At 36.9% G+C, this 25,744-nt stretch overlaps 1 protein-coding gene across 1 annotated transcript in view; it reads right to left on the bottom strand.

Moving 5' to 3' along the window:
* Positions 1 to 25,744, bottom strand: part of Shoc2 (SHOC2, leucine rich repeat scaffold protein) — a 114,029-nt gene that overhangs the window by 17,394 nt on the left and 70,891 nt on the right. The window contains exon 3 of the mRNA XM_004631529.2: positions 14,319 to 14,456. Within this exon, the coding sequence (XP_004631586.1) occupies positions 14,319 to 14,456 (138 nt within the window). The remainder of the gene's footprint in view (positions 1 to 14,318; positions 14,457 to 25,744) is intronic.

Genomic DNA, 25,744 nt, shown 5'->3' with positions numbered 1-25,744 from the left:
AAAAAAGAAACAACCTATTTCATAAAACAATCCTACCTTAACAACCAGAAACTTACTACATAACTGCTACATAAATCAACAGAGACAAACACAAGACACTGTTTATTCTCTCAAGAAGCTTACTGTACTATGACATATTTTCACAAATAACTACTATAGGTAATGATAGTACCCTAACAGAAATAAGACCAAAATGTTTTGCATATTTACAGAACAGACAACTTCCAGTAAGAAAGATCAAAGTTGATTTTATAAAGAAAGTGAAAGAGTTTCTCTTAGGAAGAACAGGAGAAAACAAGAGGGATTTAAAATGGAATACAGAATGGGAACAAAATACAGTCTCTCTAGGACTTGAAATGGAGACATCTGAAAAACAAGTTACTAAAGAAAAGAAAAGCAGATCTCCAGGAAATGAAAGGGACCCTGATGGGAAAATAAATTATAGAGAAGCTGGAGGAAGGAGCACAATGTAGAGCAAAGGACAAAGAAGTCCAGAAAGCTACACCTGGATCTAGGGTAAGGATTTGGGTCCCTCTTCCAACACAAGGCAAACAGTTCCACTGAGAAATAACAGATTGGGCTGGCAGTGCTAGCCTAAGAAAATGCCCATGGTGGTTCTAAACTGCAAAATAAGATAGGATTTTACTCCGAAAAGGACTCCTTTTACATGGCAGCTACACTTGGCAAAGAAAGCCAGTGTAGCAGCCACCAAATCTGTAATGAGAAGTCATTTGGGGAAGGGGTTAATTCCTTAAGACTGAACTACAGAAGAACTTCACTTCAGGATTTTTTGGGTAATCCTACCATACCAACTGGATGAGAGACAGCCATAAGTGACAGAAGTGAAGAAGGAACAGGTCAGACACAGATGTCCTGATAAGTTTAAGCTCACTTCAGAAAGGACATAGGGGCCCCTGCAGTTCAAGTTCAAAAGCCAGTTTGGTCATGACAAACTTTTGGAGGGCCTGATGAGTCTAAAAGAGCCGGGATCTTGAACTCCGACCTGCTGCCTACATGCAACATAGAGCTCAGTGGTCCATCTTCCAAAATGATCAAAGGATACACCTCAACTTAGATATTAGCTGCAGCCTTCGGTATGGAGACAGTAAGGTCCCTGGAGTAGGGAAGGGGTACCTCACAAACCTAAAGTCCATAAATCTAGATGCAGAAAGCCAGGACTTCAGGAATACAGAAGAACATAAGACTCTGGAACAGCTATAGTGAATATAGAGACCTAGGGAAGACACCATTGCCAGCCATGCCCGGAAGGAAAGACAGGCAGGAGTCAGCATTCAAACACAAAAACATGAGGGTGGAAACAAAATAGGTCTTAGTGATTCACAACCCTTCCTCAATCTGGTAGACCCAGTACTGCACAACTTAGAAAGAAATCACTCATTCAAAACACAAGGAATTTTTTTTTTTTTTTAAATACTTGTTTCTCTTTTACATCATTGGTTTTGGGGACTTGGGGCTTTTTTTTTTTTTTTCTTTTTCTTTTTTTTTTTTTTTTTTTATATCTGTCACTTTTACCTAATGTTATTTGTTCTTTTACTACTTAATAGGATCCTTTATCTTATTTTTATCTCATCTCTCTTTTATTCTTTAAATTTTACCTCTTTTATATTTCTTCACCTCATCCATCTTTTCTAGTACCATCAAGTTTTGTATATTAGATATTTAATTCTATGCTATTGTTGAATTCTATTATCAATGGGGTATAGTTGTATTTAGTAGATGCTGCACATCAATATTTGAATTACCTTTATTTATATATTCTAATTATACATCTCTTTCCAAATGTTCAGGGTGGTACACACTGGTAACTTTTATTGGTTCCTACTGTCTTTCAATCTATTATTTTTGCTGATTTTGTTGCTACTGCCATGGTGGCACAGTTACTGCTAATTAATTAGCTTTTACTGTATACCAGTATGGTTGATCTTTTTGTCAAGAGAAGGATTTTTTTTTTTTTTTTTGCGAGTTCAGGCTGCCTTAAGGGCAGGCCCGGTGTGGTTTGTGGAACTAGGAATTGGAACCGTGGTCTTATGTGCCTGACTGCATCTGCCCAAGTGACACTTTAAACAACTGAGCTATCTGGCAAGCACTCTGAGGCAAGCCCCCAGTCTTTTTGTCAAGAAACAACACTGAAATTCATTTCTAGAGAACTGTGTGAGAAGTCAATTATACTGCATTCTCTCCTCCCTAAACTATCAGACATAGTCAGATCTTAAGACAGAGGCAAAGTCCTATGGGTAGCCATGCCCAGAAAGCACCACTGCAAAGCAGACACAAAAGCAGCACAGCCTTTCCATTAGAACTGACCAGCAACCCTCGGCACACAAGCACACACCCACACATATATACATACAACAGAAACAAAGCATATCCCCCAAATCCAAACTCTCCCAAAGGGGATTGATAGGGCGATAACAGGTAATAAATTCAAAGTCAAAGAGCTTAATCACATAAAGATAAAAAGGAGGCCCACCCCCCCCAAAAAGAAAATCTCAGTTGATAAGGTGCTCAGTGAGCTCAAAGAAACTTCTATTGAAAGTATGAGCAACAGAAATGACTAGTGTGAGGGCAGTGTCAAAACTACAAGGAATATTACAAGTGACCATATACTCAGTGATACCTTAAACACAAGAAAGAATGAAAAATAGAGGCACAGCTGCCAGAATAAGACTAATTAAAATTAACAAGAAAAAAAAAAAAACCCAGAAGATAGCACAGATGGCATAAAAGACCTGTTTACAGAAATAACAGAAAATGTTCCAAATATGAAGAAACAATTTAACACAGACAGACAGATAAACAATGCACACAGAGCTCCAAACAGCTACAATCACAAAAGACTTCTCCAGTGCCTAAGGAGAGTCACATGGAGAGAAAACATGTTTCGCTTTCACAGAGAGCAAACTGGTCAAGCAATGGCTGTGACTCACCCACATGGCTGATAGTGACAAAGGATCTACAAACTGCAGTACAGGGTTTCAGGGGAAATCCTGAGGGGATTTGAATGACCTTATTAGATACAAAAGTTACATTTTTTGTTATATAGCTCTTGATCTTGGTCTTAACCATCCAGCAGAAAAGGATAAAAATGAGGTATAAACAGTAAAGCCACAATATGCTGAGCTGTAAAGGGCTCAAGTCAACAACTTCTGACACTGCCAGTCGTACAGATAACCCATTACTACTATGGACTACCTGACTATATTGGATTATTTTGCTCAATTCACGCACCTACAATAATTAAATGGCAATGGAATACCCATCTCTGACAAAACTAAACAAAAAAAAAAGGAGATACAAATGAAATGAAGGACCATTTTGTATCTGTATATACAAAATAGGATATACAGCTACTTTCTCTTAATTCAATCAGAAGAAGGATTTGTATTAATAGTATTTGGGCAGGATATCATGTCTGCATCTTGAACTATTAATAATCACTATAAAGACAACAATATGCAATGTATTAATTATTGAAACTGTCCTACTAATCGGTTGTTTTTTTGGGTTTTTTTGGCGGAACCGGGGATTGAACTCAGGCCCTTGCGCTTGCCAGGGAAGCACTTATTCCACTGAGCCATCTCCCCGGCCCCTACTAATTGGTTCTGAAGCTGTCTCATTGCTATTTGTTTCTCAACAAAATTAATAAAAAAAAATAAGTACGACATAAAAAAAGGCTTCTCCAAGACACATCACAGTCAAAATCCCACAAATCCAACACAAGGAAAAACTCTTAAAAGCTGTTAAAAGAAAGGCAACAAATCACTTACAAAGCTAAAACTCATTATTATAACAAACTTCTCAACATAAACTTTATTTTTTTTTGGGGGGGGGGGAACCAGGGATTGAACTCAGGCCCTTGAGTTTGCCAGGCAAGTGCTTATTCTACTGAGCTATCTCCCCAGCCCTCAACATAAACTTTAAAGGTCAGAAGTTTCAAATGTTTTATGCCCTAAAAGAAAACTTCCAAGCCAGACTGATATATCCTGCAAAGCCATCTTTCAAAATTGATGTAGAAATAAGTTTTCTGTGAGCAAAAGCACCTTTGGATATTTATGACCACTAAACTAGCACTGGTTTCAGTGCTATCCTAGAAATTATGTGTTAACTGTACACAAATGCATCCAACTTCATAAAACTAGCACTACTGAACATAAAAAAATCAGATAAACATCATAATTACAGTGAGAAACCTTAAAGCTCTCTCATAAATAGACAAAAAACAAAGAAACAGCTGATTCATACCTTAAAACAAATGCAGTTAATAAAGAGCTACAGTGTCATACCAAACATTCTTCTTAGCATCACACAGAACTTTCACCAAAACACAACATATATAAATTAGCCCATAAAACATGTATAAATAAAAAATAAAAATTTCCCATGCGTATTATCAGTGGCAAAATAAATCACAGATATTATGCAAACACAAGGAGATTAAGTAACACATATAAGCTTAACTACTGTATGGCTTCTTATCTGAGAAACACAAAGTATAAATTAAAGAGCAAAACAGTAAGTAACAGGAAACAGGGAGACAGATTTTGGAAAATAAGAAGGAGATTTGAAGATGGAGGTTAGGGTGGAAGGGGCTGGGAAAGGAAAATAAAAATAATAAAGTGTTATCATTATATACCAACTCACTCTGATGAGCATAATCATTACTGCAAACATGGTAAAATAAAAATTATGATATTTTGATTGACAAAACTGCATGTTGTCAAAGGCCTTATCATTTATTAAAAGCATGCATGTTCAAAGAGATGTCCATATTTTGCCAAAATCTTCTAGCAAAACTAAACAAAAAAGGTTAAAAATTTAAAGATGAAACATTAGAACTTTTTTTGTACCACAAAAATTGTGACAACGCAAGCCTATCATTTACTGTGATTTCCCTTCTGCAGTGGTTTCTACATAAATCTTTCAGTGGGTGCTTTAAACCACAAACTAAACTGCAACCTAGAAAGCAAGACACAGCTTGCTTTTAATATTAAACCACGGAGGGCTGGTGAGATGGCTCAGTGTTCTAAAGTACCTACTTAGAACAAGCTTAGCAGAGCACAGGGACCGCGGTTCAATCCCCCAGCACCACATGCCAGCCAGCCCCGCCCCCTGGTGGGCTGAGCTGGCCACACACACACACACACAAGAAATAAATAATTTAAAAAATATTAAACCATAGAGACTTAAAAAAAATAATAAAATCACTGTTGCTGAGCTTCTGTGTATAAATGTAGGCAGATCATTACCAGTCATTGGCATTTAGCTTTTTAAATGCTTAATTTTGACTGTAAATTGTTCTATGATCTACTTTGACAACCTGCTTTTTTTTATGCTGTCACATTTTTTTTAAAAAAATCAGTAAAATCAAATGAGTATGAATTAGGATTAGGTGCTCTGAATTTCAGCAAATATAATTAAGAATCTTTATGTTAACTCATGTAACTTTTGACTGAAACTAATTCAAGTGGCCTTACTCTTATTTAACAAAGTCGCAAACAGTAAAAAGAGCACAGTTCTAAACACGAAATAATGTCAAAGGTATAATTTCCCCAACATTAAAATGACTAAATTAAAGCAAACTGAAAAGTAAGCAATACAAAAGGTCTTGAATGTCAGAAACCCAAAAGAATACCATCATTAAAAAGAAAACTAGTAGTTGTCATACATAAGCAACATTGTAATCATCTAAAACCTAATTACTAAAAAATCTACTCTTAACTATAATTACTGTAACATTTCTTCAGTGCTCAGTGCAACAAAAAGACCTCTATGAATTGTTCTGTCCTCCAGCTTTGAAGGCAAGGTTTTGTTGTGTACTTTTCTCTTTTATCTAATTTTAAGAAGAAATAGTAAAATATTTTCCCTATAACAAACCCTTTCTCCCTTGATTTCATAAAATAATCAGAAATCCCAGAAGACTAAGGATATTAGATTTATAATCTGAGACAAAATAACTGCTTTAATAAAGCTTCATATTTTGTTTTGTTCACACCTGACTTAAAAGTGTCTCCTTCCCACATCCTATAAGGTGTCAGTGATTCTGACTTGTAATTAAATGGCACTGATTACTGCCAAGGAATGATACCTACTCCAGAAGTTTGGATGGTAAGCTAAAGGGCTGGAAAGATAGCTCAGCGGGCTGAAGCACCTGCTTAGGCAAGCTTAGGCAAAATGCAGGGACTGCAGTTCAATCCTGGCACCACAGGATTACAGCACCAGCCCTGTCCCTAGGGCAGGCTGAGAGGGCTACTGAGACTGGGTGTGGTGGCGTGTGCCTTGAATCCCAGCTCTTTGGGAGGCTGAAAACAGGAGGATCACTAGGAGTCCGATCTACGTAACGAGACCCGGTAGATCCTTACTAAAAAAAAAAAAAAAGCTGTATTTTGAAAGGGGCCTCACTCCTGAATATGACATTCCACTGAAAAATCATCATGTTGAGATTATGTATTGTTTCTTTTACCATCTCATTTAGCTGTATGTTCAAAATTTAAAAACATGATTTCAATTCAAGAACTTAGCATACAACCTGAGCATCACTAATTCAAAAAAGTATGCTGAAACAAAAATTAAACATGTACACTGAGTTGGCCTACAATATACTAGGAAAATGTACCCTGACAGAGTATCAAGAAACAAATCCTGGTTCTTAAGCTTCAGAAGTAAGCATTATGGCTTACAGCTAAATGTGCACCCCAAAACCTCATGCATTCATAGACAGGTTTTTGATAAGTAACTGAATCATAAATGTGATGCTGAGAGGGAGGGTCTGACACAAGAGGGAGGTCACTCAGGTGACCTATAGGGCGTATTTCCCTCCCTGATCACCCTTTACTCCATTTCCGGCACACCACGCTTTGAACAGCTTTCCTACAGGCAAGACCCTTCTACCTTGCCATTTTGTGTTTAAGCTGACTGAACATGGGTTGGAATTTCTAAAATGAGAACTAAAATAAACTGTACTCCTGTGGGCATTGGGCAGTGTGTTTTAGTGATGGGAGGGCAATCTGACCAAATGGTTTAAAAGCTTTCCAAACTAGTTATCGGGAGGAGTTTGGAAAGTATAAAGTTGTCAGCTAGAGAAGTCCTAGAACGCTGTGATCCAAGCTTGCTAGGAGATTCTGGTTGGAAGGGTTGGGAGGTTTCTGTTGGGAGCAAGGATTCCAGGATGTGTAGGTTGCTATAGCAAAAACTTCGTCTACATTTTCCTCACGTCCTGAGACTGTGGAAGACAGATGAAGAGCGAAGGACTGATTAATCTGGCAGAGAAATTTTATAGAAGCCCAATGTTCAGGCTTAGTATGGCTACTGTTTGCTGCTTTTAGACAGGTTTACACAGAAAATCAGAAGCAAAAAGCCCATTTGAAAAGTTTTCAATTCCCCCAGAAAGAACAGGTATGAAAAGTTTCAGTGGAGAGACTGGCTGCTGCAAACACCAGCGTTAAAAAGTCAAGTGCAGTACTATGAGTCAATGCAATAGGAAGAAGGCCTTCAGGGCATATTATAAGTGAGAAACTGTTTTGAGCAGAGTCCTGGGAAACTCAGTTCAGCCAGGATCAGCTAGAAAACGTCTCCCAGAGTTCAGATACCCAGGTACTTGAGAGCACTGCAGCTATGCTGCAAGGCGGCCTGGCTACTGCTCAAACTGGAGGCAGGCACTGGCACCATCCTCCTAGTGCTTTTATAGGGAATGCAGAACGTAGAAGTAGTGAGGCCTGGGAGATGTCCACCCAGATTTCTAGAGGAGGCTCAAGAGACTAGACAGTGTACCCCTGGAGAGATAAAGGGGTGAAGCTGTGATAGTGAAGCCAAAAGCGTGTTGGAGTGCCCAGGGTGCTGGAATCAGGAGTGTCGAAATTCTGAGGAAAGCCACAGTAAAAGCAAAAACAGACCAAGAGAGAATGCATGATGGCTACAAACAACTATATAGATGGGACCATTCTAGTCATTTAGAATCCACGTCTCATCACTCCATATCTTTCCTGGGGTGCTAGATATAGTACTATGAGATTATGTTTGCCTTGCTGAGTTCCATTCTTCTTTTAATCTGATGTCTATTTGCTTCTCTCTCCTTTGTGGAATGGAAATGTTTTAGTCTGCCATTGCATATTGGAAATGTTCAACTTTCTCTTTGATTTTACAGGCGTTAACAGTGGAGAATTAGTTTGCCTTAAGTCTCAGAGACTTCGGACTTGAACTTTTGACACCACTAGAACTATTAAGACTCTGCTGACTCTTAGAGACAGACTGAATGGATTTTGAAGAAAAAGTACCCAAGTCTTTTGGAGGCCAGGAGAATGTTCTAACTTATATCTAGATGACCCCTCAGAGCCAGAAAGATAGCTCTGTGGGATAAGTACCTACCTGGAAAGCAAGTCCTGAGTTTCATTCTTGGTAGAAAGAAACGTAGGAGGAAGCGAGAGAGTGAGAGCAAGAATGAGAAACCAGAAGAGAGCGAGAGAACAAAAGAGAGCAAGAGAGCAAGAGTGAGTAAGAGGAGGGCGAGAGGGAGTGGGAGGAAGGGAGAGAGAGGGAGGAAGGGAGAGGGAGAGAGCAAGAGCTAGAGACAGAGAGGAGGGGGAGAGGGAGAGGGCAAGGGGAGAGGGAGGAAGGAGGAGAGAGAGAGAGCAAGTGAGAGGGAGGGAAGGACAACTACAGCAAGAGAGAAAGGAGGAGGAGAGGGAGGGAGGGAGGGGGAGAGAGTGAAAGCTAGAGTGAGAGGGGAGAGGGAGGGAGGAAGGGGGAGAGAGAGAAAGCTAGAGAGACAAGACATACAGACACAGACAGACAGACAGACAGACAACCCCTCAAAGCCTCATGTGCTCATAGGCAGGACTTTAGAAAGGTGAGTGAACATTTGAAAGGTGGTAGTATGCTATTGCTCTGCTCCTTATGTTTGGAGGCGAGGTCTGGTCAGAAGACAGGGGTCACAAGAAGATGACCTAACAGGACATATCCACTCTCTCCCTTCACTTTCTACTTCCCAGTAGCCATTTTGTGATCAGTTTTCCTTCCAACAAGTCCCTCTACTGTGCCATTTTGTGTTGAAGCCTGTAAAACATGTAGTGACACTTCTAAAACAAGCCAAAGCAAACCTCTCCTCCCTTGAATTGTGGTGTTGCATACTGTACCTTAGTGATGAAAACAGTGACTAAGACATAAAGACAGTAGCATGATATCATGGTTTGGGTTTTTGCAAGGGGAACAATATAATACAGGACACATTTTTTTTTTTTTTTTTTTTTTGTGTGTGTGTGTGTGTGTGTGTGTGTGGCCAGCTCAGCCCACCAGGGGGCGGGGCTGGCTGGCATGTGGTGCTGGGGATTGAACTGTGGTCCCTGTGCTTTGCTAAGCTTGTTCTAAGTAGGCGCTTTAGACCACTGAGCCATCTCACCAGCCCCCAGGACACATTTTATAATATTAGTTTATAAGGAATCACCCAAAGAATCATATATAGGAAGTACAGAAATCTGTCTACTCACTAAAGACCAAAGAATCCAGCTCAGGGCCTGGATCATGATATCCTGTATGAGTCCAGCTGAAAACCTAGAGCTCACAACAGTATCTCCCACAAGTTCAACTGGAGGCCTACTGACCACGACAAGGTCTCATGCAGGCCCGCTTCACAGATCTATGCTAAAAAGGCCCAAACGTCAGTGGAAGAAGCTAGAAAGTTTATACCAGCCAGAGGAAGGATCCGTGCTAGCAGGCTGAGGGATCTGAACTGCAGTGAAGAAACAATGCCCAAGGTAAGCACCAGAGCTCCCCTAAAGGTACCACAGCCATCCTCAGCAGTGAGGTCCTGAACTCCTCCAGCAATGAGGAAAGCTGAATTCCCATCAGGAAAGCCAATGCAACAAGTTTCTCCACAAGGCTGAGAGCAATGTACCTTATTCCCCTCCAGAACCAGGAAGTGATGCTCAAGATGAGGACCGACACTCCCCCAAAATGAACCACAGCCATTCTCAGCGACAATGAGATCCCGAGCTCCTCTTCTGACAACAGCCAAGTTCATCCGGAAAGCCAGCATGACAAGGTCACCCAGCTGAACAGCCCAGGAAAACCAATGGCTTCCAATAGCTCCAACAGCTTCTCCAAACAGTATTCCTAACAGTATTCCAACAGCTTCTCTTGTTCTGCCTTTTATGCTGCTGGCAACAATCCTCAGGTAGGCTTCCCCCACCCAGCACTATGCTAGTTCAATTCAGCTAGGTGTAATAAGTTGACCACCAGTTAGTTATCTACTATATGTAACTTACGAATCAGAAAGTTAAATTCCTCGACATTGGATCCAATTATTTTAAATGTACCAACTGTTCAAGTATAAAGATTACAAATATGTACGAACTACTAGGTATACAACTGTTCACATAAACTAATTCTGAGAAAATATTTATCAAGATTGACTTTAGCCACCCAAAAACTAACAACTATGGCAAGTATGATACCAACTATGGCAACATGATAGCTAATGAACAATGGATTAAAACAAAACAGAAATTAATATTTAAAATAACTTACATAGTTTTGTCCTGATGCTACAACAAACATTAAAAGGGAAGAGATGCCTTCACAAGAAAAGCACAAAAAGTAGAACAAATTCACTGATTGCCTTATCTGTGTTATGACTAATGATTACTTTTTCTGAAACACTCTAACAAATAATATAAATTTAATTATACAAAGAATTTACTAAGGTATATGATGTATTATGCCATAAAATTTCCAAAAATTTAATTGGACTTAGGCCATACAAAGTATGTTCTTGCTCATAAGGGAATTAAAATAGAAAGCAGTAAAAGAAAGAAGTAAAATATGGCATATCAAAATTTATGGGATGCAGTTAAAGCAGATCTTAAGGGGACATTTATAGCAGCAAATATCTATAAGAAAAGACTCAAATTAATGACCTAAAGCTTCTAATACAAGAAACTAAAAAGGAATTAAAAATCAGAGCAGATGAAAGAAAATAATACTGTTTGAAATGGAAACCAATGAACTAAAAATCACATAAATAACAAACAATCAAAATCTGAGAGGATCAACCAAATCCACATGCTTCTCTAATCACAACTGAAAAAAAAGATGAAGATACCAATTTCAGGAATGAAGCAGATGATACCATTACAGATTCTGCAGATATTAAATATAAGAACTTTATGCTTTTAAACAATTTTATTTTAAATGGCACAACTCAAATGAACATCATTCAAGAAAGGCATATATAACACAATTTGCTCAAAAAGAAAGTGATATGCTGATTAGCCCTGTAATTGTTAGAGAAATTGAAATTACACTTAAAAATCATCCCTGCAAAGAAAAATCCTGACCTAAATGTCTTCACTGGTGAATTTTACCAAATATTAAAGGATGAAATAATGCCAATTTCATTTAACTATCTCAAAAATTACAAAGGCACCCCTAACTTACATGATCAGAATTACAAAACAAAACTACGGCCAGCAAAATAGCTCAGCAGATTAAAGCACCTGCAAGCAGGCGCAGGGCCAGGAGTTCGGGAGTTTGATCCCTGGGCCTGCCAGCCCCACCCCTGGGGTGTAATGAGACTGTGATTTAGAGTGGGCATAGTGGTGTGCACCTGTACTCCCAGCACTGTAAACAGGAGAATAACTATAAGTCCGATCTAGTAGTGAAACCTGAACATAGAACATTCCCTAAAATACAGAGGAGAAAAAAAAAGAAAGAAAACAAAGTTTTATAATAAATATATGCAAATATTTTTTAAAAATCAATTTTATTTTATAAACTTGTACAAAAACATGCCTTTTCCATTATTCTTTTTTTCCTCTTTCTTTCATTCATTCGTTTATTCATTCATTCACGTATTTGGTACAGGGTCTCACTATGGAACTCAGACTCATGGTGATTCACCTGTTTACAGCCTCCCCAGCACTGGGATTACAGGCGTGCACCACCACATCTGGTCTTGGTGGCCCGGCTCAGTGTGCCCAACCGCAGGGCCAGTCCCTGCACTTGACTAAGCAGGAGCTTAGTCCGCTGAGCTATCTCACTGGCTCTTCCATTATTCTTTCTTAGTAAACAATTCCAATCTTATTATCTGGGTTTCAGTCAAGTATAGGAAAACAGTACAATATATTTTATTAATTTCTTGAATGTATTATTACATCTATGCCTAGAAATCCAGTCTTTTCTCTCCTTTTTAAATTTCACTCATACATATTTTTATCTTTTTGTTTTAGATTCTAGAGGAATACTTCTACTTTACCTTAAAGATTATTTTGGTCTTTTGTCTACATTCACTATATTATATTGCATTAGTCATTAAATTCAACTTGGCAACCATCTAAGAATTGCATTTTATTTGTTTTTTATTTTTTTGGTTTTTTTTAAATACCCAGACTGTTAAAGCACATAATTCTTTCGGTATACTTTCTTCTAGGGTAACTTTTTGTTACTCTTGGCCACTTTGGTAGATTTTAAAGATCGAAAAGTGGAACTAATTGTCCTTGGTCCCTACTATCTTGAACCATAAAGTCTGATCCTCTCACATCAGAACTTTAATAATCCCTATGGGTATCAGAGTAATTTATTACATACTGCACACAGTCTTGCTTTCCAGTTAAGTATACTAGGAATGCTTAACCCATTACCACCACACATTATACCACCACACAAGTCATGGGCCAAGCATGAGGAAGAAATCAGTTAAATGATTAGTAATTATATCTAAGTCTCAGCTTGCTTTTCTACAATAATTATCTCATAACCAAGGAATCAACCTTGTTAAAAATTCCTTAACAATTCTAATTACTTCTGCATCAAATAATGGTAATTCAAATAAATTCTCTCTCACACGCATGCTCTCGCTCTCTCTCTCTCTCTCTCTCTCACACACACACACACACACACACACACACACACACACACTAAAAACACCTTCCAGAACAAAAATGGAGCAAAATAATGATTAAGTATTAGTCCAAAAATAAGGTGGGAACTCACAAAGAAGCAAACACTAGCAAATTCTGTCCTGTGAACACCTTCCTAATACAAGATCCAACTGAAAGGCTGCCACATTTCTGGAAAGGTAAAAATCTAGGGCTTGCCAAGGGTGGGGCCCTTTGGCTTTATCCCCCTAATAAAGGTGCACTAAAACTGTCCTCCACTTAGCCTGCAACAAACTTTTGTTATCACCAAAAGAGATCTGAAAAATCTCAAGTCTCAAACACAGGCTGATTAAAGTGGTATTCCCTAGGTACCTGAGGAAAACAAAAGGAAGTCTTTCAGGCAAAAAATATTATCATCTTGGCTTCTAATGATTCAATAACAGCATCACTGAAATAATTATTAAAATTATGTTAATTAAGTACAAATGTAATTTTTTCTGAATAAACATAGTATCTTCATACCATTAACTAAAGAACCATCAGAATTTTTCTTTTGTAATCCCATGTTGTTTGTATAAATATATGGGCAAGTAGGAAATAAACATAGAACATATCACAACTTAATTAAACTTTCTGGAGTTGGCCAAAGTCATCAAAACACATTTGAACACATTGAAAACAAGGCCATAATTTGTATGTTTTGCCGTTAGGTAACTTGAACCACTGGTGTTAGATGCACGACCACCCCGCTTGGAAGCTTCCTATTAATTTTGTTAATAAAAAGACCAACAAAAGAGATTAGATCCACTTATATCATGAGTGGTACAATCCACTGAGAAAACGTTAAATTTCAAAACATTTCTTTTTACCTCCTAAATATTATAGTTGAACAATATTTAAACTGTATTAGACTGTTGTTTCATTTTTAATACTGGTCTTATTTTAAAAACAAAATAGCAAGAGTTTAATCTTTCAGTGTGACCTACTTAACCAAAGAAGGGACAGATCACAGATATAATACCATATAACATTCTGAAATAAGCAAAACAGAAAACCCATGCATTCTACAATAAGATATAACAGAATTTATACATGTTAACTCAATATTTTATCTTCCTTATAAAATTTATTTTTAAATAAATTTTTATTTATTTTTGCGGCAGGGGGTGGGGGGGTGGGGGTTTGGAGTCACAGACAGACACCTGGAATCAAACTCAGGATTTGTGCTTGCCAAGGCAGGTGCTGTGCCATTGAGCTACATCCTAGGCCCAATTTTTAAAAATCTAATTATTTTCTTAAAAAATACAAGGGATTTTAAGTACATTCTTAGAACATTTACAATTTGAATTTAATTTCCAATTTTTATCCCAATATGGATTAAAAACATCCCTCTTTATATCCAGATACCAATATCCTAATATACTCTCATACCTATGGTATCAGGGAGGTCTAGGAGTTCATTGTGCTGCAGGTCCAGGTTCGTAATCTGTGTGCAGTTCCCAATCTCCTTTGGGAGGTGTTCAAGTTGATTGTGAGCTACATCCAGCGTAATGAGGTTACATAAGTCACCTGCAATTGGCCAACATAATCATTTAATAAGTATTATTAAAGAACAAAACAGCATCTATAAGCAATGAAGTCAATTTTATTTTCTAAACATAACCGGAAACAATCTCGTTACATAGTCAATTTTTTATTTGAAAATGATATAGTGAACAACCATTATGAGATTTTTATCATAATCACATGTTTTCTGAAAAATCAAAATCCAAACACAAAATCTCAAAGTGCTACAAAAGGATGTCTGATAAAATAAAAATGCTATATATGTAATTTATGTAAATGATTACCCATCTGTTTCACAGATATTTTGGGGGACAAGGGGTCCTGGAAAATTCAACCCAGGGCCTTACACATGCTAGGCATGAAAATGAACTCTGCCACTGAACCACACTCCCAGCCTTTATGTTATTCTTAAGGAGCCAGTTCAACCACAACTGTTGACATATTCCAAAGTTCAAAAAGACATTAATTTCCTTATTCAGATTTATGACAATCATATTACATACATCTTGAGTTCAATTTAAAGGATACTTTCTACCTTAAAATATGTATGAACATATATGTTTTCAAATTTTTAAAAATGTCTTCATTGGGCTGGGGAGATAGTTTGGTGGTCTAAGCACCTGCTTGACAAGTGCAAGGACCCAAGTTCAAGTCCCATTATTGCATTCTATGCCAGTCCCAGAACCAAGAGGGCCATGGTGGCCCCCCAGGTGTGGTGGCACACACCTGTAATCCCAGCACTGGGGAGGCTGAGACAGGAGGATCACTATGAGTCCGAAATGCATAGTGAGACCCTGTACCATAAAAAAAAAAGAATTTAAAAAATCTTAAAAATGTTATCATGATTTTAACAGAAATTTCCCCAAAGATTTATAAATAGTCATTAAGTACATGAAAAGGCTATGGCAATTTTTAATCATTAGGGAAATGCAAATCAAAACAGTGAGATATTTCAAATCTATTAGGATAACAACTATCAAATAACAGAAAACAAATGTTGGTAAGGATGTGGAAAAATTGAACCTTTGGGCATAGCAGTTGGGAATATAAAATAATGCCTTCTAAACCCTATGGTACATGTCTGTAATCCCAGCTACAAGGGAGGCTAAAGTACAAGAACCCTCGGTTCAAGACCTGCGTGAGTAATTTACAAAGATTCTATCTCAAAATAAAAATAAAAAGGGATAAAGATGTACCTCAGCATATGAGCCCTAGATTCAGTTCTCAGTATTGATGAAGAGTAAGGTAAAGTAGACGGCAAGGGTGAGTGTGGGGAGGGGAGTGGAAAGGTGCAGGTGTTATGGAAAATAGTGCAGTCACTCCTCAAACAATTAAATGTGTGTCATATAATCTAGCAATTCTACTTTTGTGTATAAGCTAAAAGAATGGAAAATAATGTCCATTATTGAATTACTGACAACAGTCAAGAAAAGAAAATAATCCAAATGTGCATCAGTGAATGTATAAACGATATGTGGCATGTACTACTAATAGAACATTATACAGTCCTAAAAATTGAATTCTAATATATGCTAAATATGGATGAAACCTGAAGATACTATGCCAAGTGAACCTACATACAGAAAAGGAAAACTGCATGATTCCTCTTACATAAAGTACCTCAAATAATCAGTCCAGACACAAAACAGAACAGTACTGAAAAAGGTGAGAGAAGGGGTATAATGGTTTAACAGGTATTAAATTTCAGTCTCATACAATGAAAAAGAGATGGAGTGGTGAGTGCTGTCCAACAATGTGAATATACTTAATGCCACTGAATTCTACAATTCAAAAGAGCTAAGAAAGTAAATTTTATATTCTGTATATTTTATAAAAAAAAAAAGACCCTTATGCATCTCAGTTTTGATTTGCATTTCTCTAATCATCAGAAATAAATGTGGAATATATCTCAATACTGCAGGGTGATTTATAATACTTAATCTCTGTGTCAGAAATGAAAAAGGTAATAAAAATGAGTATAAATCAATAACAACGAAAACGAGATGGTTCAATGTTAAAAAAAAAAAAGCTGATTCTTTGGGGAAAAGGTCAAGAATACTAAAAAGAGAACAAGAAGTCACATATTACATATTAGCACATATTATATTAGACATTAGCCATACTAAAGACTCTACAGTTTTTTAAAAGATAAAATGGAAATGCTACAAGCAAATTTGTAATTATAAATCAAAAGCCATGAACTACTAACACTCATCCTATTTGAAATACAAAACCTTAATAGTACTATAAGCAGTGAGTAATTTTTTTTTTTTTTTTTGGCAGAACCCGGGATTGAATTCAGGCCTTTGCACTTGCCAGGGAAGCACTTATTCCACTGAGCCATCTCCGCAGCCCTTTATTTATAATTTACAACTTCCCCTTCAAAGAAAACCCAGGCTCAAATGTGTCACGTTTACCAAATGCTTACACAAGAATTAAATTGTATACAATATCCTCAAAAAAAAAAAAAAAAAAAAAAAAGGAGGGGGGCCAGGGAGATGGCTCAGTGGAATAAGCACTTCCCTGGCAAGCACAAGGGCCTGAGTTCAATCCCCAGTTCCGCAAAAAAAAAAAAAAAAGAATATTTCCAAACTCATGAGTCTATCATTATGTTGCTATCACAAAGAAAATAGAAAACTACAGACCAATGTCTCTCGATAAAACAAAACAAAACTATGCCTATTTGAACCTTGAACCCAAAATTCTCAAGAAAAAACTAGAAATCTGAATCAGTACCTTGAGAATTACATACCATGACTAAGTGGGACTAACTACAGATATGTAATGCTAGTTCAATATCTGAAGATCTATGTAATTCACCATATTAACAATCTAAGAAAGTAAAAACTTCTGGTTTATAGTCTGACATGTAAAAAATTTGAGTCACTGTTCTTTTTTCAAAACAACAAAAAGAATCAATACACCGAAGATTTGTAACTCTTACTTACATCCTTGAGACTTGAGTACAAAGTAAACTCTTATCCTCAAAACTGTAGAAATGCAAATATAGACATTCAGAGTTTACCAGGAATAGTTGGGTCCTGTAAGACTACTGTACTTATAAAGAACTAGTTGCTGGAAACTGAGCTTGGAATATGTATGACATAAAAATGGAATACAGGGATTCTAAGGATGGGGCTCCTCTTTCCTAGCTTTCACCCAAGCGTCAGAGTGAAGACAAAAGAAAAATTATCTCCTCCATGCATATAAAGTTGCAGAAAATCAAAGACAAAGAATTTTTTAAAAGAATCCAGAGTAGCAAAACATCTTAAGAATTAACATCAGATTTCTCTCCAGAAATCATGCACACAAGAAGATAGTGGCATCTACTCCATTTAATGTGTTGAGAAGGAAAAAGAAAAAAATCAACCAAAAAGTCTGTTCCCAATGAAGGTAATCTTCAAAAGTAATGGAGAGGGGCTGGTGAGATAGCTCAGTGGTCTAAAGTGCCTGCATAGGCCAGCTTAGGAAGGGATCCCAGGCACATCACCACATGCCACACCAGCCCCACCCTCAGGGTGGGCTGAGTCACCCCCCTCCAAAAAAAAAAAAAAAAAAAAAAAAAAAAAAATTCAGAAAACTCCCCTACTAAAGTAAAAGAAAAAAAAAAAAAAAGAATGGAGAAATACTTTCTCTGGGCTGGTGAGATGGCTCAGTGGTCTAAAGCGCCTACTTAGAATAAGCTTAGCAAAAAAAAAAGCACAGGGACCGTGGTTCAATCCCCCAGCACCACATGCCAGCCAGCCCTGCCCCCTGGTGGGCTGAGCTGGCCACACACACATAAATAAATATAAAATTTTTTTTTAAATTAAAAAAAAAAAAAAATACTTTCTCTGACCAACAGAAACTTAGAGAACTTGTCACCACCAGTAGCTATACCTTGGAAATAATGCTAAAGGAAGTTCTTCAGAAGAGGAAAACAACATTTATAAAGTATGAACCTACATAAAGAATAGTGAAAGAATAAAGATTAAATATTTTATTTTAATCTAAAAGATTGACAGTTTGTTCAAAGTACTGATAGCAAGGGGTTGGCTCATTGAATCTCGAGTGTCTTTTTTTTCTTTCTTTTTTTTTCAATTGTTTATGCAATGTGTTAATTATTGAAACTGTCCTACCAATTTGATTTGAAACTGTTTATCAATAAAATTATGGAAAAAAAAAGTACTGATAGCAATAAAACACTGCTTATGGTTAAGTGAAATGATAGCAATGTTGTAAGGCACAGGACAGAAGAAATTGGAATAATCTGTTGTAAGGACCCCATGTTACTCATAGAGTGCTATGTACCAAAGTGAACATATATTAACAATAAATGTATAATATACTACAAGCTCCAGGGCAATACATGCCCCCACATTAACACATGTATTATTCATACTGAAAGGAGAACAGAAATAACAAAATGTTCAAAAAAACCATGGCGGAAACAAGTGGAAGTCATAAAAAGAAACAAAAGAATAAGTTCAATTAGTAGAAATAATTGTAAATATAATCAAATCAATTTTTAAAAAATATGTGCACTTAAATGTGAATGTTCTAAATGTACCAAATAAAAGACACTGTCAGAGTGGATCACTCCTATTTTATATATAAACAAAGGCAGATTAAAAGTAATTGATGGAGATAGAAATGCAATGCTAGTATTAAAAGAAAGCTGGAGTGGAAATAATTTTAAATAAAGCAGACTTAAAAGCAAGGGAAAATATCAATGATATAGAAAAGCTTTACCCTAATAGTAAATATATGGAACAGTTCTCTAAGACATAACAATCCTTAAGTACACATACTTTTTAATGGCTTATATATAAATGATCCCCAAAGCCTTATGTCCTCATACGTGGGGCTCTTGGTAAGCAGTAGATCATGGGTATGAGACATTTTCACTGGATTACTGGACCACTGGGAGGTGAAGCCCAGTGAGCAGAAGTGAGCGATGCAGTGCCCCATGGAGAAGTACATATCCTTCCTTATCCCTGGAATCTTCTGCCCTTTATGCCTGCAGTGCCATGCACTTTTTCTCCTCCAGCATGTCCCCTGCTTCAGAACCAGCCAACTATGGAATGAAAGCTCTACAAATTGTGAGCTAAAATAAACTTCTTTTCCTGTAATTTGTGGGTATCAGGCACTTGGTCCCAGCAGCAAGGAAGTAGCTAAGACACGCTTCCTTTATGTCTATTACAGTGCTAGTGCAAAACATATTAAAACAATGAAATAGCTTAAGAAAATTAACTTTGGATTTTAACATTTTTACTATTTGTCATCACCTTTTCTAATAATACTTGAAGTCGTCTCACTAAACCAACTTGCACAGACTAGGAAAGCCATAAATCCAAAGTGTATAGGGGCTGGGCAATTAAATAAAGCAAACTGAATGGGAAAATATGGCTAATCTTAGAGTATGGGGAGCAGCTGTAATTCATTCAAGTCAACAATTACAGTACTATTTTACGGAACATTTCAAAATGTGACATTTTGAACAATAACTCTTTGTTATAGGAGGCTGTCCTGTGTAAAAGTAGTATCTCTGGCCTTCAACCATTATACACCAATAACCATCTCTCCACTAAATTCTAAAACTCAAAACTGCCTCCAAACATTGCCAATTTGTCCTGCTTAAACACTGCCAAAACTGTCCTCAGTTGAAAATCACTACTATGTTGGAATAAAATTTCATTACTGTCCAATTCTCCTATTTTTCAAGAGAAGTTAGAAACCTAGATTTCTGTGTAAGATCTAATTCTTAAATACTAAAAACTAACTCACAGATTAAAGAAGAATAAAACCTTGTATTAACAAAAAATCTTGGAGCTTTTTTTTTTGGTGTTCATGACACAAGTCTGATACCTCTGCAAACAGAACAGATTAATAATATCCTAAGACAGGAAACTGCACATCATTATCCAGTATTAAAAGTAAAAAGTGAGGGTCTTTAAAAAGTAAAAACCTAGATTCAAATTATATCATTAGTAAATTAAATATCTCTTGATTTGCATACATCGCCAGATAACTGAGTATTTTGAACCTATAGTCTCCCTAGAAAGTTAACCTTCAGCGATACAACTCTATTAGGCTAGGAAATCACTAATACAGATATATAAGAATGTCACCTAACAACACTCTCACTTCTCTTTCACAAACTGGTAATTCCTGAAGGTTCTGAACGTGCACAAAATTCAGGAAATGTGATTTCATTTTAATAGCATCAAAACACAAAATAATAGGATTTTAAGTTCTAGTCTATGAATCCAGAGATACAATCAATTTCCAAGCTTATATTAATATAAATTAAATTTGAAAGACTATTTAGGTTCCCTCAAATACTATGTATAAAATTTAAAAGACTCAAAACAATCATTATCTGTTAAAAACTTGGAATTTTCTTTACTCTAATAAAAAGACCTAATAACTAAAAAGAAGCTTATCATCTGTGAAAAATATTCCTAAAAACTTAAAAGTATTTTCAAAACTAATCTAAAAGTTCCTGTTTGGCGCAGCACCTGGGTTTCAATCCTGGGCGTGCTGTGCCAGCCTCAGCCCTGCCCCTGAGGAAGGCCAAGACGGAGATTGAGACTGGACGTGGTGGCGCGCACCTGTAATCCCAGTGCTTGGGAGGCTGAAAACAGGAGAATCACTATGAGTATAATCTACATAGTGAGACCCTGTCCTAAATACAGGAATAAATAAATATTTGTGTTTAATGTAACCAATCAAAATTTTCAGTGGGTAAAAAAAAAATCTCATAACAGTAACAAAATTACCCAAGATCTTTTGCTCACATTCAACAATCAGAAATACTTAGAAATTTTATGTAAAAAATTCCATAGTACACAATTCTGTCTTGTGCTAATGTAAACGCCTATGTTATAATTTACAAGAAACAGCATATTAAATATTTAAGCAGTTAATGAAACATTACAATTTATTATTTCTATACTGAGCCCAGTTATGCAGTATTTTAAACACTTGTTTCACAAAAATCAACCCATGAAATGTTGAGTCCATCCCAAATAGTTGAAATGGATAGTAACAGTAAACTATCCTAGTTAAGCTTAAGAGTTTTATTTTCTTCTTCATACATCTGTAAGTTTTTTGGTTTTTTTTGTTTTTTTTTTTTTTTTTGTATTGTAAGTTTTATAGACTTTTTTAATCAAAGAAAAAAAGAGAGTCAGGAGCTAAGCATCAGTAGTCTTTCTTACCCCATACATAAGTTTTCTGACCCACAAATAGAAGTTTCCTATCTGTCAATCAACTGTATGTGTTTAATAAAAATAAATGTGTCATGCTATCTGATGATCAGCCATTAATATGCACATTTATGACTCATGTTTCATGCTTATTATTACATGTTTTGATTTTGAACTTGGTAGATCTGCCTAAGGAGAGAACAAACATTCATTCATTCATTAATTCTATACATGTTTACTGTTAAGCACCTACCATATTCTAGATTCTGTTCTAGGTGCTAAGTAAAGGGAAGGTAGGAAATATTGGCCTTCTTGGAATTTATATTTAATAACGAAAACTAAAATTTATGTTTTAACAAGGAAAAAATAAATGTAACACATAATTTCAAGATATACTAAGAGTTATAAAAGAAAATAAAGCAGGATAAGGAAACTGAATGTAATGGGCTGAGAGACTGGAGGTGACAACAGTAGTAAGGAGAGCAAATAACCCAGATGAAATGATTTTAAAAGAGATCTTAATGACAGGTGGGAAAAAGTAATGCAAGAGATTAGGGAAAGGGGCTGGTGAGAAGGCTCAGTGGTCTAAAGCACCTACTTAGAACAAGTTTAGCAAAGCACAGGGACCACGGTTCAATCCCCCAGCACCACATGCCAGCCAGCCCCGCCCCCTGGTGGGCTGAGCTGGCCACACACACACACACACACACACACACAAATAAATAAATTTTTTTTAAAAAAGAGCTTAGGGAAAGGTTACACCAGACTGCAGGAAAAGCAGGAAAATACTCCGATCAGGAAAGCAGGAATGTAGGAGAAGATAAGGTGGCCAAGAGTCAGAATCATTTGGCCAATATAAGGATATTAGCGTGACTAGGGAAACACTAGTAAGGCAAATGAGAGAGATGTTTTATTTTGATTGTATAATTAAAAGGCTTCATTTTTTTAGTACAATTTTAGGCTTGCAGAAAAACTGTACCGGAAGTATTGTTTCCTCTATTATTAAATTGCTGTAGCACAGTACATTTGTTGAAAGTGAGCCATCCTTAAGACATTATTATTAACTAAAGCATTTATATTAGTGCACTGTTATCCAAGTCTGTACTTTGTCCATACATCATTATAGTATCATCATACAGAACAGTTTCACCATTTAAAAATCAATCACCTGTGGTTTACCTACCATTTCATTCTTCCTTTACTCAAGAGCTCCTGCAACTATTGCTGTATTATTTTCCATTTTATCCAGGAAATTTTGCAATTAAACTTATATAGGATATATAGCAGACTGGCTTTCCACACCCACGGCTTTTCTTTCTGTGGGTTGATTTCTTTCACCTCTTTAACACATAACTACATGGCTGGACCAGTTTATTTACTTATCAAGGACATCTTAACTGCTCAACTTTTTGGTAATTATAAACAAAGCTCTAAAAACATATGCAACACGTTTTGTGGAGGCATACATTTTTAACCTATCTGAGTAAATTTCTACGAGCATTAATGATGGACCATAGAGTAAGGCCATGTTTAACTTAAGAAGAAAGTGCCCACTGTCTTCTGAAGTGACTATACCATTTTGCATATTCCTATAAGGAATAAAAATTCTCACTAGCTTTTGGTATTATCATTCTTTTGTTTGTTAACAATTCTAATAAATCTGTAGTAGTGGTAGTTACATTTTAAATGTGGAGCTTGCAGGACATAAAGTAGTTTTATGGAAGAACAATAATATCACAGTGTTTGCCCACAAAAAGCTTAAAATCTGTTATGCAAAATTCTTATCTATACAAAAACATAGTAAAAAACAATGTTGGAAACAAACTACACATAAGAGTGTATATACACATAAAAAATTATGAGCAAATGAAAAAGCTAGATTCTGGTTGGGTAGGTTAAAAGAGAACTAGACTTCAAAAGATTCAAGCAGATATTACACAGTTATTTCAGGAATAAAACATGAGAAGGGAAGGGGTTACAAAAAAAAAACAGGTTCAGCAACTGCACAGCTAGGATTTACAATCAATGTTCATCACATGACAAAAGAGCAATTTTAATGTAGACAAGTTTTATTTCTCTCTCTTTGGGAACATCAATAATTGAAGTGCTTATATACTGAATTCCTAAGAGTTATTTGGGTCTTGCCTATATTTCCCATTTTTTCAACTCTTATTTTTTAATGATTTTGACTTATTATGTTAAAAATATTTCACATTTGTTCAGGTAAAGTTAAATGAGTATCTGATTAAATGACAAAATTAACCATCACAAACATTAATACAAGCATTCATATCCATTAAATTTCTAAAACTGAACAAAATGAATTAATCTTCTAAGAGCATTAATACAAAATTCTGTTTATTCTCTTTTCCAGGCACAATACTGGATACTGAAGAAATGAGTGTAATGTACCAAATGTCTGTTCTCACAGAATTTAAAATTAGAGAGTTTAAGGGAAAGATTTGCAGCCGGCCTCAGAGGATCTCTAAGCCATCACTAGAATCTTTCTTCTATCTCTCACAGGCCCCTCACAATCAGGTTTTTTAAGATGGCCACCTGCTTCACTCACTGACTGAACATGCACCCTGTGCTCACCAGAGATCCCGCTATGGTGAGGAGAGCAAGTGGCCATGCTTGGGGAACTCACACTGCATGGTGCACAGGCTGCAGATCAGAGACCAAGGGAGGAAGTGTCCGTATCAGATGACTGCTGTACACAACAACCAAAAACAAAGCAGGGAGCGAGCCCTGGAAATACAGGTGCTTGGGGTCCACAGATCCCGAATAGACCCAGAGCACAGGCCCAGTGAGTGAGACCGTCCGGGGCCGCCAAATCTTGAATAAACACAGAACCTAGGCCCGGCATATGAGTGAGGCCCCCCAGCATATGAGTGAGACCACCTGGCATAAGAGTGAGACTGCCCGGGCCCGGGGATCCTGAATAGACCCAGAGCCCAGGTCCAGCGTGTGAGTGAGAGGACCCAGGGCTGCAGATCCTGAATAGACCAGGAGCGCAGGCCTGGCATGGAACCCTTCAGCAGAATTCCCTGCAAAGAGGATAGAGGCAAGACCCACCCAGCTGCTTCAGGAGCAGAACATCTTGCCAGAGAGACACAAAGGGTTCAAATCCAAGGGCTTCAGCAGGAAGAAGTAGAACACAGCAGCCAGTCCCCAGCCAGGTCCAAGTAACACCCACCTGGAGGAATCTGAACTTCATAGATTCAGACCTGGTGCTAAGGTAATAACTCTACCTAAGCTCTACACCAAAGTTCAGAAGACAGTGGTATACAAAATGACAAAGAGAAGGAACAAAACGCAGTCTCAGGCCCCGAGTCCACCCAGTACAAATGCAGAAGACACTAGCACTGAGGAAACTGGAAATCACACACCTGATATCTCTGAAATAATAGCATTGACAGTAAAGAATCAACTGCAGAAAGGTATAGAAGAAATCAGATCATAAAGAATTTCTGAACTAAAAAATGTAGTAATATCTATAATCAAAGAACTACTAAGTGCTTCTAAAGAATACACTGATTAAAGAAAAAGTGCAGAATATAAAAATGATGGAACCCCTGAATAAGCAATATAGGAAAGAAATAGAATGTATGAAACAGATTCAAAGTGATATACAGGAAAGTAAAACCTCAATCACAAGCTGGCAAAACCGTTTGAGGAAAAGTGAAAATAGATTCTCAGATCTGAAAGACAACACTGCAGCTAGTAAAAAAGTAAGAAAAGATCTCTTAAAAACAACTAGGATGCAGGAAAAATAATTCAATACCTGCAAGATGATGCAAAGATGAACAATGTGAGACTAACAGGCATCAATGAGAAGGAGGGAGTCAATACAAACGATATAAAAATATGGGCAGAAGTAATAGCAGAAAACTTCCCAAACATGGGGCAACAATCTGACATGCAGGTTAACCAAAGCATATAGAACTCCAAATAACATCAACCCAATTAAAACCACACCCAGACATGTAATACCCAGAAATTCAGCACAGGAACAGTATACTAAAAACCGCTAAAGAAACAGATCACATTTAAAGGAAAACCCATTAGAATAACAGCAGATTTCTCTTCACAGACCATCATGTC

Source organism: Octodon degus, unplaced genomic scaffold, assembly GCF_000260255.1.
Source record: "Octodon degus isolate 3935 unplaced genomic scaffold, OctDeg1.0 scaffold00042, whole genome shotgun sequence".
Taxonomy (NCBI): Eukaryota; Metazoa; Chordata; class Mammalia; order Rodentia; family Octodontidae; genus Octodon; species Octodon degus.
Note: the sequence above shows the minus strand (reverse complement) of the source record. Positions and strands in the feature narration are given on the sequence as shown.